Source organism: Antechinus flavipes, chromosome 6 (assembly GCF_016432865.1).
Source record: "Antechinus flavipes isolate AdamAnt ecotype Samford, QLD, Australia chromosome 6, AdamAnt_v2, whole genome shotgun sequence".
Lineage (NCBI taxonomy): Eukaryota > Metazoa > Chordata > Mammalia > Dasyuromorphia > Dasyuridae > Antechinus > Antechinus flavipes.
Window position 1 is genome coordinate 137865469 of NC_067403.1, and position 14982 is coordinate 137880450.

Consider the following 14982-nt stretch of genomic DNA (forward strand, 5'->3'; position numbering starts at 1 on the left):
TCCTTCGAATTTAAGTCCAACACTTCTTTTGCCTTTCTTTCTTATCTCTAAGCATGTTTCCAGTTCTAGCTGCCCGCAAACTTTTCCAAAGTTCGACACAACAGCCCCCACGTTCTGCCTCCCAGTTCGAGTCGCTTACCGTGCAGGCTCTGGGAAAGACAGCACGAGGTGCGGTCTTTCAGTGGGAGTGAGTCGCACAATGGATGATGTCAGACTAACAAGATCGAAACGGGGGCGGCGCGGCTGAGACGGCAGTGAGAAGAAGGGAGGGAGGCCGTTATGGAAGCCAGGATAGAAAGCGAATAAGCAATCGGGCACGCGCTCGCGTTCCCGACGGGATTCGGAATCTGGCACGTGGCCCCGGCTTACCTGAAGTTGTGGTTTGCGCGGGATTTGGACTTGAAGCCCTGAGACCCGCGCCAGCGACTGACCGGAAGCAGCAGCGTCCCCCTAGCCTGCTTGCTTACCTGCCTGCAGCCCCTGACCTCGCGGCAGGTACTCCAAGCTCCTCCCTTTCTTTGCGTCTCGCCCTGGTGTCAACTTGGTGGGAGAACCCAGGAGGTCAAAAGCAGGGCCTCTTTTCCAGGATAAGATCGCCACTTCACCCACCCACTCATTCCCCGTCTCATCCCCAGCGGAGGCTTTGCTAAGATCCAAGCTGCCCCACTGGAATAGACCCCAGAAGCCACTTAAGCCCTCCCTAATTTTACCGGTCAGGAGAGTCCCAAGGACTCAGTAATTTCAGTGATTTTCCCAAAGCCGCCCTCGTAGACTTGGAAACAAGACTTAATAGAGCCTTTTCCATTGTCTCACTCTCCAACTACAGGAAAGCACCCCTTTATGTGATTTTTCTACACCGGTACAGAACTCACTGAAACAAAACGATTCCTGTCACCCCATAAAAGCTGTTTTACAAATTGAGGAAGTGAAGAAATGCTTTCTTTCTGTTTAGACTTAGTATCGGGGTGCAGTCAGCTTCACTCTCTGATTTGGCATAGGAGTACGATGGTTTCTGCACATTTATACTGTTTTCAATGAGACCTGCCAAGGGATAACTTTATAGGACTTGGGTGTTTATGTTTCGACTTATGTGGCAGGTACTATGGTCATTACTGTAAAATGAGAAGAAAAAGATATGCTCTGCTCTCAAGAAACTTGCATCCTAATATGTTAAAACATGATTACACATAATAGTCAATATTGGATGCATATGAAAATATACCTTGATGGAGTAGGGAAAAGGGGATGGGGAAGAGAGAGAGACAGAGAGAACAGAGATCCAGGGAAGGAAGAAGAGACAGAAACAGGAAGAGAAGAAAAGAGGGGAAGAGAGAAAGGGAACAGATGAAGGAAAGACAGACAAAGAGAGAAAGATGAATGAAAGGAGAGATAAAGGGAAGGGATCGTTTCAGGCATGTAAGATGCTAACGCAGAAGATAATAACAGTAGAACAGTAAATAGGCCAAATTGGCTAGATTGTAGTGTGTGAAGAGAGTAGTATGTAATCAGTTTGGGGAGGTAGCTAAAGCCAGATTATGAAACTGAGCAAACCAAACTTGGGACTCAGTTTCCTGATAAATAAAATTTACATTTTATCCTGAACATAATGGGGAACGATAGGAGTTTCTTGAGCAGAGTATAGTGACATGGTAATTTGATCTGAACTTTTAAAAGTTATCAAGTTGTTAACTATGTGAAGGATGCATTGGAGAGGAGTAAATCCTGACTCAAGGGGCTAGCTCAAAAACTATTACAGCAGTGTAGATGAGAATTGATGAGATCTGAAGGGGCTCCAGTATGATGTGTGAGTAGAGAGAAGGGACCAGATGTCAAGGGAAGTTATTGAGGTGAAATTAACACCATTTGTTTCTTTTATTAAATAAAACTAGCAAATCTTCATGGTTACCTCTCAGTTTACTGATCTCCCTTAAACATCCATAATCTGACATACCTACTTTTAAAAACATCTTTCTTGTACCTGTGCTCCATTCTTGTTGGAATCTAGTGGTTACTTTAATATCCTTTATGCCTACTTATCTTTTTTTTTTTTTTTAGGTTTATGCTATTCTCTTGGGAGGGATTAATATATAAAAATTATTTTAGTTCTATGCAGAATTGTCAAGTAGTGAAAGTGTCTCTGCTTGGAAAGTAATTTTATCACTGGATACATTTAACCTTCAATTTTAACCTTTTGGCTTCAGTGTATAATATTTGTTTTAAAAAAGATCTGAAGGCAAAGGGCAATTCTTAACCTAAAAACATGAATTTCTATTCAATGAATATTAGATTCTCAAGCACCTAGATGGGAAAGAGATACTTAGGGACAAATACTTGTCACCATCATTTCTTAAATCAGGTCATGTAGAAGACCTAATACTTAATTTTCATGAAAGGTGTGTTTTTTCCTGGCTAGAAGTGTTCATGATTGCATATAAGATGTAAATTTATGATTGAGACTAGGGATTCAAGCATTTTAATGGTAATGGTTAGAATGCTAGCCTAGGAGTCTAGAAGACCTAGTACATGGTTCCTATCCCATCTCCTATTTGTGTGGCACCAAGGACAAGTCACTCAACCTCTCTGCTTTGATTTCCTTATCTGTAAAATAAAGGGGCTGAACTTAATGGCCCTTCTAGCTCTGAATTTTATCATCAAATCACTCACTTTGCAGAGAGAGAAACTAACTGAATTTAATTCAATTATTTTCCCAAAGTCATATAGCTTATTAAGTAGAAGAGTCAGGATTTAAACCAAGAAAATCGAAACAAAAAAGAGCGCTTCTTCCATTACACCAAAGGATTTCTCATAGCTGATTTTTAACCATTATTTTTCACAAAATTTGCACCAAATGACATCATTCCTTGCTTCTAGTAGCTATCTTTACCTTTCTACTTGGAACAGGGGAGAGAGACACACATAGAGAAGAAAACAGGAGATGGAAGAAATCAGATGTTATTTGATATTTACTCCTAATTATTTCTGTCCCACTCAGCATAGAGTATGTCTTCATTCCTAAATCTCCCATATTATTCCCTCCCCCTATTCTTTGAGCTATGGACTTTATTTTATTACTTTACTAAGATGAGAAAGTAGAAATTGTTTTCTGTGAATTTCTTTTCCCCTTCTCTTCATCTCAATTTTATACTTATACTCCATTCTTTACTCTTACTCTATTTTCTGATGAAGAGGGAATCCTCCTCACCAATGTCACCCTTTTATGTATATACTTGACCTAATTCCCTCCTAGCTTCTCCAGCAGATTGCCCCTAATCACTTCTTCTCTTGCTAATCTTCGATTTCTTTACTGTCTAAAAACATAGGCTCTACCATACCCTAAGTTATCATCCTAATTTTCATCTTTGCCATTGCTGATGCCAACATTTCCTCTCATTCCTTATCCCTCTGCAAATTGGCTTGCAGCCTCATTGTTCAATTAAAACCACTCTCTCCAAAATTGCCATTATCTCTTAATTGCCAAATATGATAGTCCTTTATTAAGTTTCTTTTTCGCACCCTCTCCACAAAATTTGGTACTGGTGATATTCTCTTTCTAAATATTCTCTCCAGGTTTTTTTTTTTGTGTTTTCTTTTTTGTTTTGTTTTGTTTTTTTGACACAGCTCTCTTGATTTCCCTTCTAACTTTACGATTGTTTCTTCTCAGTTTTCATCACTGGTTCATCATCCATATCATATCTCTTAACAATAAGGTTCTGAGGAATAAGGTTCCTCCTTCCCCTCCCTCCCTCCCTTCCTTCCTCCTTTCCTCTTTTCCTTCCTCCCTTCTTCCCTCTCTTCCTCCTTTCTTTCTGGAGATTCTTCTTTACAGTCTAACTTGCTGATCTCAACTTTATGAAAAATATTTCAAAGATTGTTTCTTCCTATTTTCTTTCTTCTATCCTTTATCCTTTCTCTCATCTTATAGCTTGCCTCCTTCCCTCTCTCCCTCCTTCTTGCCTCTCTCCCTTCCTCTTTCCCTTCTTTCCTCCCTCTCTTCCTCTCTCCTTCCTTTCCTTTGTCCCTCCCTCCTTTCCTTCCTTCCTCTTCCCTCTCTTCCTCTGTCCCTCTCTCCCTTTTTTCTTCCTTCCTCCCTCCTTTCCTTTTTCCTTCCCTCCCTTCCTTTCTTCTTCCCTTCTTCCCTTTGTTCCCTCCTTCCTCCTTTCCTTCTTTCCTCCTTTCTTTCTTTTCTTCCTCTCTCCCTTCTTCCCTTTCTCCTTCCCTCTCTTCCTCCTTTCCTTCTTTCCCTTCCTCCTTTCCTTCTTTTTTTCCCTCTCTCCTTCCCCCTCTTTTCTTCCCTCCTCTCTCTCTCTTCCTCCTTCCCTTTTTTCCTACCTTCCTTTCTTTCCTTTCTTCCTTCCTTCCTTCCTTTATTCTATCCTCCCTTCTTCTCTTCCTCTCTCCCTTCTTCCCTTTCTCCTTCCCTCTCTTCTTTCTTCTCTCTTTTTCCCCCTCCCCTTCTTCCTTCTTTCCTACCTTCTTTTCTTCCTTTCTTCCTTCCTTCCTTTTTCCCTCTCTCTTTCCCTCCTTTTTTTCTTCCCTCCCTCTCTCCCTTCCTTCTTCCCTCTCCTCCTCTCTCCTTCCCTCCCAGTTTAAATGCTCTATTATAATTAGATCATTTACAGTATACTGAGTATAAACCAATCATCATATCACTAGGGAACCATTATTTGTTGTATGATTAAATCAATCATGCTGAACTAGAGAACTATTAATCACCATGCTAAACTAGATAACCATTGTCTTATTAATTCCACTGAGTTAGCACCTTGTAAGAATCCTTGTTTCAAGTACAGTGTTTTCTGGCTCATAAAATCTCCTACTTTCTTTTGTTTTAGAACATAGATGGTCACACCCTTCCTGACTTCTCAGAAAAGGGTTCTTGAAAATACCATAAAAGGAGGTGATCACACTCTCCCTGACATCTCAGGAAGGGAGATAAAAGCACCAAAGGAAATGGGGAATCAAACCAGATTAGCGGGTTTCTGAAGGGTCTCACTTGAAACACGTATACATAAATTCATCAACATGAGAGGTATTACAAATAATCAATTTGAATCAACATGAGGAATTATACATGTCCATAAATCCTAGAAATAGTCCAAAACCAGTCTATTGCCCATGACTTCATGTGTCAGGGAATCCAGTGAATCCTGCAGATTTAGAAGTCCTGTATCAGTCTTTTCATGTCTCAAGGAATCCAATGATTCCTGCTGGTTTTGAACTTCTGTAACAGTTTTATCAACAATTTTTCATCTCAGGGAAAACAATGATTCCTGCTGGTTTTAAAGTCTCTTTATCAGCCATGCTCTTTCAGTGTCAGATGTTTCTTAGGTCTTCTTTGTTTGGAGGTTTTTTCTGTTTCTGTCTCTCTCCCCTGGACAAGGTGAATATGGCTCGTTAGCACCCATCTGATTCCTTCTGCATCTGTGGAGATACAAGCAAACCCTTTCTCCCAAGCAGTTAACCTATCTAGTTTCTTCCATTCACCACTTTCTAGACTTCTCCTCATCACCTGGCAATTACATTGGAGATGCTCGCACTGGACACTGTTCTTCTGTTGGGTTAAAAAGCCTGTATTCTTCCCAATTGTAATCCCTTTCTTCTATCAGATTGCTTCTTGGCTGATTAATTATATCAGAGTATTGAACTTCTTAAAAACTCTTTGGGTATAACCTCAGCTGCCATCATGCCCCACCTGTTTTTTCTTTGAGGTCTTGGAGCTGCGCCCCGCCTCTCTTTTCCTGGGTCAATCTACAGTCTGAGGCCCAATGGAAGCCTCGGTTGCATTTTGGACACGAGGTTCTGGGTCTTATTCGCCCATCCTGTCCTCTCACTCTATCTCTATGCCAACACTGAGCTTTCACATGCCCTACTTTACCACACTGAAAGCATTGACGAGTCTCTCTGGAAGTCCCTTGCCAGGAGAGACCCTATCTTCCCATGTTCTGCATCATAGCCTGAGTATAAAAGGCATTTGTGCCCACTATAACACAGCGTCTTATGATCTCCTCTAAAGGAGCATCTTTGTGTAGTGCCCATATAATTCTTCTACAAACCTCATTAGTATTTTCTTTAGCAAGTTGTTTGATCATTATTTCTGCAGCTGCATTTTCTCTAATGGTTCATTTGACAGCTGTTTGCTGACATCTCACAAAATCAGCAAAAGGTTCATTGGGACCTTGCTCTATTTTTGTTAAGGCTTCCCCTCGATCTTTTCCTGGGAGGGAGCCCCATGCTTTGATAGCAGCAGCAGCAATTTGCTCATATGCTGTCAAAGGGTAATTAATCTGTACTGAAGTGTCTGCATACTGACCTTTTACCTGAAGTTGGTCAAAGGTGATTTATATATGAACTCCAGTTTGCCTATTTCCATGGGCTTGTATCCTACATAGTTCACTATATTCTGAAAGCCACAAATTTTGTCCAGGTTCTAAACATGTCCTTGCTATGGTACTAGACCATATCCTATACTAGACCATAGCAATCCTTGCTATGGATTTCCAACCACTAGGGATTAAAATTTCATAAGCCAAATTCTCTAGTACCATCTGAACATAATATAGCCCCATAAAGAGTACAATCCTTTTTCAAATCCTTGATTTTTTTCCAGATCAAAAGAAGTTTGTTTATCTTTTCCTTTGTTGACCTGAAGAGTCAAACTCTTTGATAACAGGGTGTGCTTTTATATTTAAATCAGACATGTCCTTTTTTAGCTTTAACTAGTGCCTTTTGTAATCTTGTCATAGGCTGCTTCATAGATGGTGCTGATTGTGTCACTGCCCCTCTCCCCTCCTCTTCCCTCCACTCATTAATTGAGGGAGGTAGATCAGGGGATGGAGAATGCCCTAATGGTTCCTAATGTGAAGCACCACACTCCTTAATTTTATCAGAATTGTATTTAACTCCATTCTTGTCTAATTCTTCATCCTTTTCACCTAATTTGCCAGTATCCTCCCCCTCCTGTTCTTTCTTCTTTTTTTCTTATTCTAATACTTATATAATTCCTTAACGCCAATTGTATTAAGTTATATGTATAGAGTGTTTCTTTAGGAATTGATTCAGGACCATTATCATCGTAATATTCTTTGTTGTTCTACTAATTTCTACTTGTCTGGCTCTAATTTTTCTTCCTTTGAGAACCAAGCAGATGTGTATTATAATGTTTTTAAAAGTTCAATAATATGCTCCCAAGTTACAATCAAACCTTGGTTTTTTTATTAGTTTAATTATGCTTTCAACACATTTTCCTTGAGGTGGAAAAGGCTCCTTTGTAAACTTTTGTCCCATTTCAGCTGAAATACCCTAATTTCTGGGTCACGGAGACTTTTTCACTGAACTCAGAATTGTGTCAGTCTGGATTGCTGATTGTAAGTCCTTAGCCCCATATTGGGCTCCACATTGGTTTTCTGGAGGTCTTGGACCAGCCTTAGTTTCAGCTGAATAATCACCACAAGAAATAGCCAAGTGTCAAAGTCCAAAGTCCAAATTCTTTATTGCCTCCTTGGCTGGGGCTGGGCAGCTTTCTGGAGATCCTTTCAGATTGGCCTTGGTCTCAGTGGGGGAAGTGCAGGAAGCCAGCCACCATGGTGGTGTGAGATGGAGTGAATCTGTCTCTGAGTCCCACCTTGGCTGAGTTTGTCCCAATTCATATGCTCTATTATAATTAGATCATTTACAGTATACTGGGTATAAACCAATCATTATATCACTAGGAAACCATTATTTGTTGTAAGATCAATCATACTGAACCAGAGAACTATTAATCAACATGCTAACCTAGATAACCATTGTCTTATCAATTCCAATGAATTAGCACCTTGTAAGAATCCTTGTTTCAAGTGCAGAGTTTGGGCCCATGACAATATTATATATTTTACATATTACATATATAAAGCTATATATATTTATGCAATTAGGGCACATAAAAATACTTACACATTAAAAGGATAAACTATTCTAAAAATTTAGGAACTCACACAAGAGTGATGATCATGGAGAATTTCTAATAAAATTTATAAATTCCCTTTAACTTTTATGTCAGTTTTTAAAAATATCTTAGTAAGTCAGAAGGCTTAAATTTGCATTTATTTGTTTATGTTAACATTAATGAGTGTTCTGATGTCTTAATTTTTTTTTTCGTGATTATAACTTTTTATTGACAGAACCCATGACTGGGTAATTTTTTACAGCATTATCCCTTGCACTCACTTCTGTTCCGACTTTTCCCCTCCCTCCCTCCACCCCTCTCCCAGACGGCAAGCAGTTCTATGCATGTTAAATATGTCACAGTATATCCTAGATACAATATATATGTGCAGAACCGAACAGTTCTCTTGTTGCACAGGAAGAATTGTCAGAAGGTAAAAATAACCTGGGAAGAAAAACAAAAATGCAAACAGTTTACATTCATTTCTCAGTGTTCTTTCTTTGAGTATAGCTGCTTCTGTCCATCATTGATCAATTGAAACTGAGTTAGATCTCTTTGTTGAAGAAAGCCACTTCCATCAGAATACATCCTCATACAATATTGTTGTTGAAGTGTATAATGATCTCCTGGTTCTGCTCATTTCACTTAGATGCCTTAATATTTTATTAAGCAATATTTTTTTTCCTTTTTGAAACTGTTACCTTAAGCTATGATATTGAATTTTGTATATAATTTTATTAAATATTCTTGATTAGTACCCAAGTTATCTTTTGCTTTTCTTTTCAAAAGAATGAAGACATTTAGGTGATCTTTATGCCACACATATATATATTCTTTCCATAAAGTTATTCAGTCATCATGCCTGACAATTTATGACCTAATGGACCATACTGCCCTTGGGGTTTTCTTGATAAAGATACTGAGCTAATTTGCCATTTCCTTCTCCTGTGGATTAAGGCAAATAGAAGATAAGTCATTTGTCTAGAGTCACACAGGTAATAAATGTGTGAGGGCAGATTTGAATTTCTGACCTTAGGCCTAGCACTCTATTTACAGAGTTATCTAGCTGCCTTCTTTTGAATAGAGAAGTTTTTTCATTATTCTAGAATATTGAATTCCTCCATTCCAAACTCAACCTCTGTGAAGATGGGTAGTGAAGATGCAGTATCTTGCACATAATACTCCTTTATTAATCAATGTTTGTTAGATTGAATTGAATGTCATACATTATTATTTTTATGTTGCTTTAATATCTTAGGAAACTTTAGTTCTGAGATAGAATACAGGTGTTTTTTAAAATTTTTTAGACATTTAAGCCTTTATATTTTATCTACAACGTGTATAGTTTTAATGTTGGTTATATATTAATTACTTGTATCAGCAGATCAGCTGGCATTTATTAATTGCCTTTGTGCTGGGCATATTTAAAAACAATATTATGATGGTTTTGAGATTTCATCTTTCTTTTCATTTATAGAATTGTCCTTCGTTTGTGCTGAAGGGAAGAAGTCAAAAGAAAGAAAAATGTTTCCTTTAAAGGATGCGGAATTAGGTGCCTTTACCTTCTTTGCTTCTGCTCTGCCACATGATGTTTGTGGAAGCAATGGACTTCCCTTGACCCCTAACTCCATCAAAATCTTGGGACGATTTCAAATCCTCAAGACCATTACCCATCCTAGACTTTGCCAATATGTGGATATTTCAAGGGGAAAACATGGTAAGTGTGGACATCTTCTGTTTTCCCATATTCATGAAGATTTTTCATTTGAGAATATTTTTTATAAACACATGGATAGGGAGGGACACTAAACCTGTGATTTCATTGCCGTAGAGAACTCCAAAAAAAGGAAAATGTCTTTATCAATGCAAATTAGTCCTTGCAACTTTTAATCTTCAAGAGATCAGTGACTTTCCCAGGCTAACATAAACTGTATATTTCTGAAGTGAAACTTGAATGCAGGTCTTCCTGGCTTTAAAATCAGTTTTCTCTCTCCTAGAATACACTGTCTCTCCATACAAAACAATTCTTTTCATAAAAAACAATATTGTACCCCACATATCTGTTTATTTTTGTGTGTCTTTGAAGGTATTTTCGTTTCTGTTTCTTTAATTTAATTCTTAGATATCCTTGTAGCATAGGGTGGTAATGATAATAATTGTACTTAAAGACTTTAAAGTTTACAAAGTACTTTGATTTCATTATTTTATTTGATCTCCAAAGTACTTTAATTTCATGATTTTATTTGATCTCCCAGTATATATTGGGAGATAGGTAAGCAGGCCATACAGGTATTATTATGCCTATATGTGTGTATTATCTTTTAATTTAAGAAAAATTAGGTTGGTAGAGTACTTTCCACTTGTTATTTAGCTCATAGGTGTCAGAAGTGGGATATGAACTCAGTTCTCTTCTAAATCCAAAACTAAGTCTTTTTCTACCATGTTAAAGAGATTGAGATCTCAGAGATTAAGTGATATATCCAATGTCACCTAGCTAGTTATTGGCAACCAACAGTAGAACCCGGACTGCAAGCCTACCACTTTGTACTACATATGTATGTATTTATAGATAGAAGGGTAGAGAGGAAAGCAATAGTTCTTACTATGGCTTAGCAAAAAAAAGATTAAACAATGACTCTCCCTCCCCATTTTTCTTCCTTTCCCTCTTCCTCTGATTTCAGGGATATGTATCTGTTTGTTCTTCCCCTCTCTTTGTGAAATCCCCTAATCTTTCCTCCAGTTAGAAATCAGATAACCTAATTTTGTATCCTTATCTGTACCTTTAAATTGTATTGTTTTGATTAATTGGCCTTATTTTATCAGTTGTTTTTAATATATAAAAATCTATCTTCCTCTCTATGGGGAGCCATAGTGCCAAAGCTGAGGAGACCTAGTCCTGATTTGTTATGCAGTTGACAAGCATTTCTGAATAAATCGATATGTTCAAAAGCTCAGCCAGACTATTTGCTTCCTCAGTCATCCTGTCTTTCACGCACCACATCATGTCATTCTCCTGCCTAAAAACAAACAAACAAAAAAAAAAAAAAACCAGCAACAAATTAATGACTGTTACCTCTAGGATAAAGAGTTATATGCCTCTATTTAGCATTTACAGACTTATGCAATTTGGCTCCAAACTACCCTTCCCTGTTTATTTCACATTCTTCTTCATGTAGTCTATGCTCTAGCCAACTTGCCCTTCTTGCTTTTCTTCACACACTGAATACGTAAGCCAATTTCCTAGGTCCTGTACAACAATGTCATTCTCTCCTGGAATATACTTTCCCATCACCTTTGCCACTTAGAAACTTGAGTTCCTTTTAAAGCTCAGATGAAGTACTACCTCCTACCTGAATACAACTTATCCTGGTCCCTCAAACTACTAGTAATTCTCCTCCAAATGGAAAAAAAAGTACCCCACAGTTATACTCTATTGTGTATTCATATTTATATTTTCTCCATTAGATGGCAGTTTCTTAAGGAAATAATAGTTTTATTGTTGTTTTTTTGGCCAAGCATCTGAAACAGTAGCTGGTCTGAAAAAGGAGTTTATTGATTAATTAGTTGATTGACTGAATAGTGACTTATTTGGAACTGTAGTAACCAGAAGTAATTTACCCTTGATGTTTCTGTTGGAATTTATAAACTTCTTCTTTAAAGTATTAATAGTATTTTATTTTTCCAAATACATATAAAGATAGTTTTAAACATTCATTTTTGTAAGATTTTCTGTTTCAAATTTTTTCTCCTTTCCTTACCTTTCTGGTCCCCAAGACAGCAGGTAATCTGATATAGGTTAAACATATGCAATCCTTTTAAGCATATTTCCATATTTGTTATATTATATAAGAAAAAATAGACCAAAAGGGAAAAAAATGAAAAAGAAAAAAGCAAACAAACAAACAAAAAAAAGATGAAAATAATATGATTCAGTTTCATAGTTCTCTCTTTGGGTGTAATTGGCCTTTTCTGTCCCAAGTCTATGGGAATTGTCTTGGTTCACTTCATTGCTGAGAAGAGTCAAGTCCATTATAGTTGGTCTTGATCTTATTTTGTATGATGTTCTCCTAGTTCTGCTATTTCTCTTAGCATCAATTCTTGTAAGCCTTTCCAGGCTTTTCTGAAATCAGTCTGCTCATCATTTCTTATAGAATAATAATATTCTATTACATTCATGTAAAGTTTTGATTAGCTTTCTGGAGGTCTTGGGACCAGCCTTCGTTTCAGCAAAGTAATCACCAAGAGAATAGTCAGGAATAAAGTCCAAACCTGGGACCTGGGCTAGCTTTCTGGAGGCTCTCCGGAATGGGTCTTGGGTTAAGTGGAGGAGGCAGGAGACCCACCACAACTTATTTTGTACTAGAAATAGTCCTCTAAAAATATGTAGCTAGGTTAAATAAATACTGTGGTTAAAGTTTTAGGATTTAGCCTATTTTCTTATGTTACAATTATTTCAGTTACATCTGGTTGGAAAAAAAAGAATTTTGAGTTCACTTTTTCCATAGTGAATACTAAATATTTTTCATTATTGTAACATCTTATGATTTTAGACTTTACTTTCCAAATAGTTTATACCTATGATTTAATTGATAAAGGGGAATTCTTAATGAGGAAACTCCCTCTGCCAGTCTAGATAGGCAATTTATACATGAAACTTATCAACTTAAGAGAATTTTTGACGTATAATAAATACTCTGGATATGAAATATGTTGAGATCACTTCAGTGGCCAGTATGTAGCCAGTACGGTAGAGGAAGCACTTAACTTAGCTCTTTCAATATTCCCTTCTAAATTTTTAAATAAGGATTTAAATTGAATTTTGGAGTAAGAGAGCCAACAAAAGGTCAGAGGGAAGCATTCTTCCAACCCAAACAACTTAGGATATCTCAAAGTATGATCTGTGACATTGGCAGGGAAACTAAGAGCTCATGTGGATGGAATATCAAAAGTGGAGAATGTGTAGTGGCAACAAAAACATCAGTAGCTTTGGAAGTTTTCAAGTCAGAAGTGGTAAGAGGACTGTTTGGCACCTCTATTGCTTATACCCACTTCTGGGTCATAGTTCAAAAGTGGAGAGCAGTAGTGTTGGTCAAGAGAGAGCAAAACTTTGAGCAGTAGCACTTCTGTTTCTTAAGAGACCAAGGTCTCCAAAAAGAGCAATATGAATGATAAGGATCAGGAGATCTTCCTGGAAAAGAACCAGAACAAAAACTAATAGAGCAGGGATTATAATACCTCTCCCCAAATCATACTACCTTGGAAACATTAAAAATTTCCAAACCCTCAGAACTAGCAGAACCTGAAGCTTAGGACAATGCCCCTTCCCTATAGAGACCAAGAACAGAGCTCAACTTTAACATAAAGTACAAAATCAAAAAATAGAGTGAGAAAAAGAGCAAACAACAACAAAAAGAATCTTACTAGAAAAGAGCCATGATTGTAGGGAAGATTAAGACACAAACTCTAAAGAAGGCGATTAAGTCCAAATCATACAAGCAAAGCCTTAAAGAAAACTATGAATTGGACATGCCCAATAAGAATTCCTTGAAGAGCTCATAAAAGGTTTTAAAAATTTAATAAGAGTAATAGAGGAAAAAATTGGCAAAGAAATGAGAATGATGGCAGAAAATTATGAGAAAACAATTGCTTAGTAAAACAATCATAAAAAGACTTTAAAGAAAATAACTCCTTAAAAAGCACAATTGCCCAAAAAGAGAGATACTCTTTTACTCACTGAAGAAAACTAAATCATTAAAAATTAGAATTGGTCAAATAGATAAACTGATAACTACTGAAGACATCAAGAAACAATAAAACAAAAGTCAAAAAAATTACAAATAAAAGAAACTGTGAAATATCTCGTTAGACAAACAATAACCTGGAAAATAAGAGAGGTAATTTAAAAATTATTACACTACCTGAAAACCATGGTCAAAAAAAAAATTCCAGATGTCATATTTCAAGAAATTATCAAGTAAAACTACCCTGATATCCTAGAAGCAGAGAGTAAAGTAGAGATTAAAAGAATCCACTGGGGGGGAGAGGGGAGGAGCCAAGATGGCAGAGAGGACATACATGTCTTCCTAATCTCTCCTTTACTCTCAATTTTAACTAAGTTCAGGCTCTGAATTAGTGCTTGAATGTAGAACCCACAAATATTGGGAGTACAACACATTACCTACAGAAGATAATGCCAAAAATCACCAGAAAAGGTCTGTTTTTGCTTGCGGGCGAGGAAGGTTAGGTCAGGTGTAGCATCAGGCAAATTGGCAGTGAGAGCACGGAAGGCAGCTCATACTGAGCAGACTGGAGGGAAGAGGATTTTGGTCTCTAATGACAGAAAATCGGCAGGGAGAACTTTACCACAGTGTGAACTACTCTGCTGTGGCAGCAAGCAACGCAGCTAGTGGGTGCTGTCCTACTTCCCCTTCACTGCCACCTCCTGTTTTCTGTAGACAGCTTCGAAATACACTGCCCCCCATAAGCAGACCATAGCTTTTTTTTTTCTTAAAATGAGCAAAAAGCTCATCATAACTATCATACCTATTAATAGCTTCTACATTGAAAGAGAGCAGACTTCAAACCCTGAGGAGACTATAAGCAGTTTGTCTCTAGATCCAAAGGTGGATATGATTTGGTCCCCACCATATAAAGCTCTCATAGGAGAAATTAAAAAGGATTTTAAAAGAGAGCTAGAAGAAAAATGGGGAAAGGAAAGGAAAGCTGTACAAGAGGGTCAGGATAAGACATATAACTCATTAAAAGATAGAGTGGAAAAAGAAATTAACTTCCTGAAAAACAGAATTAGCGAATTAGAAAATTAGTGAATTAGTAAATAATTCCAAGGAAAACAGAATTTGTGAATTGGAAAAAGAAAATGATTCATTAAAAAAAAATTGGCAAAATAGAAAAAAATTCCATAGAACAAAACAACTCATTTAAAAACTCAATTGAACAAATACAAAAAGAAATTTAAAAAACTAAATGAAGAAAAACCATTCATTAAAAATCAGACTTGAACAAATGGAAATGAATGACTTGAGGAGACACCAAGAATC

The 14982-nt window shown here is 37.3% G+C and overlaps 1 protein-coding gene across 2 annotated transcripts in view; it reads left to right on the forward strand.

Moving 5' to 3' along the window:
- The first annotated feature begins 200 nt into the window (after window positions 1-200).
- Window positions 201-14982, forward strand: part of TBCK (TBC1 domain containing kinase) — a 640231-nt gene continuing 625449 nt past the window's right edge. Inside the window, exons 1-2 of one of the 2 annotated variants that reach the window (XM_051967429.1) lie at window positions 201-495; window positions 9402-9641. In XM_051967429.1, the coding sequence (XP_051823389.1) occupies window positions 9449-9641 (193 nt within the window). In that variant the 5' untranslated portion in view covers window positions 201-495; window positions 9402-9448. The remainder of the gene's footprint in view (window positions 496-9401; window positions 9642-14982) is intronic. The other variant, XM_051967428.1, reaches the window with a different exon arrangement.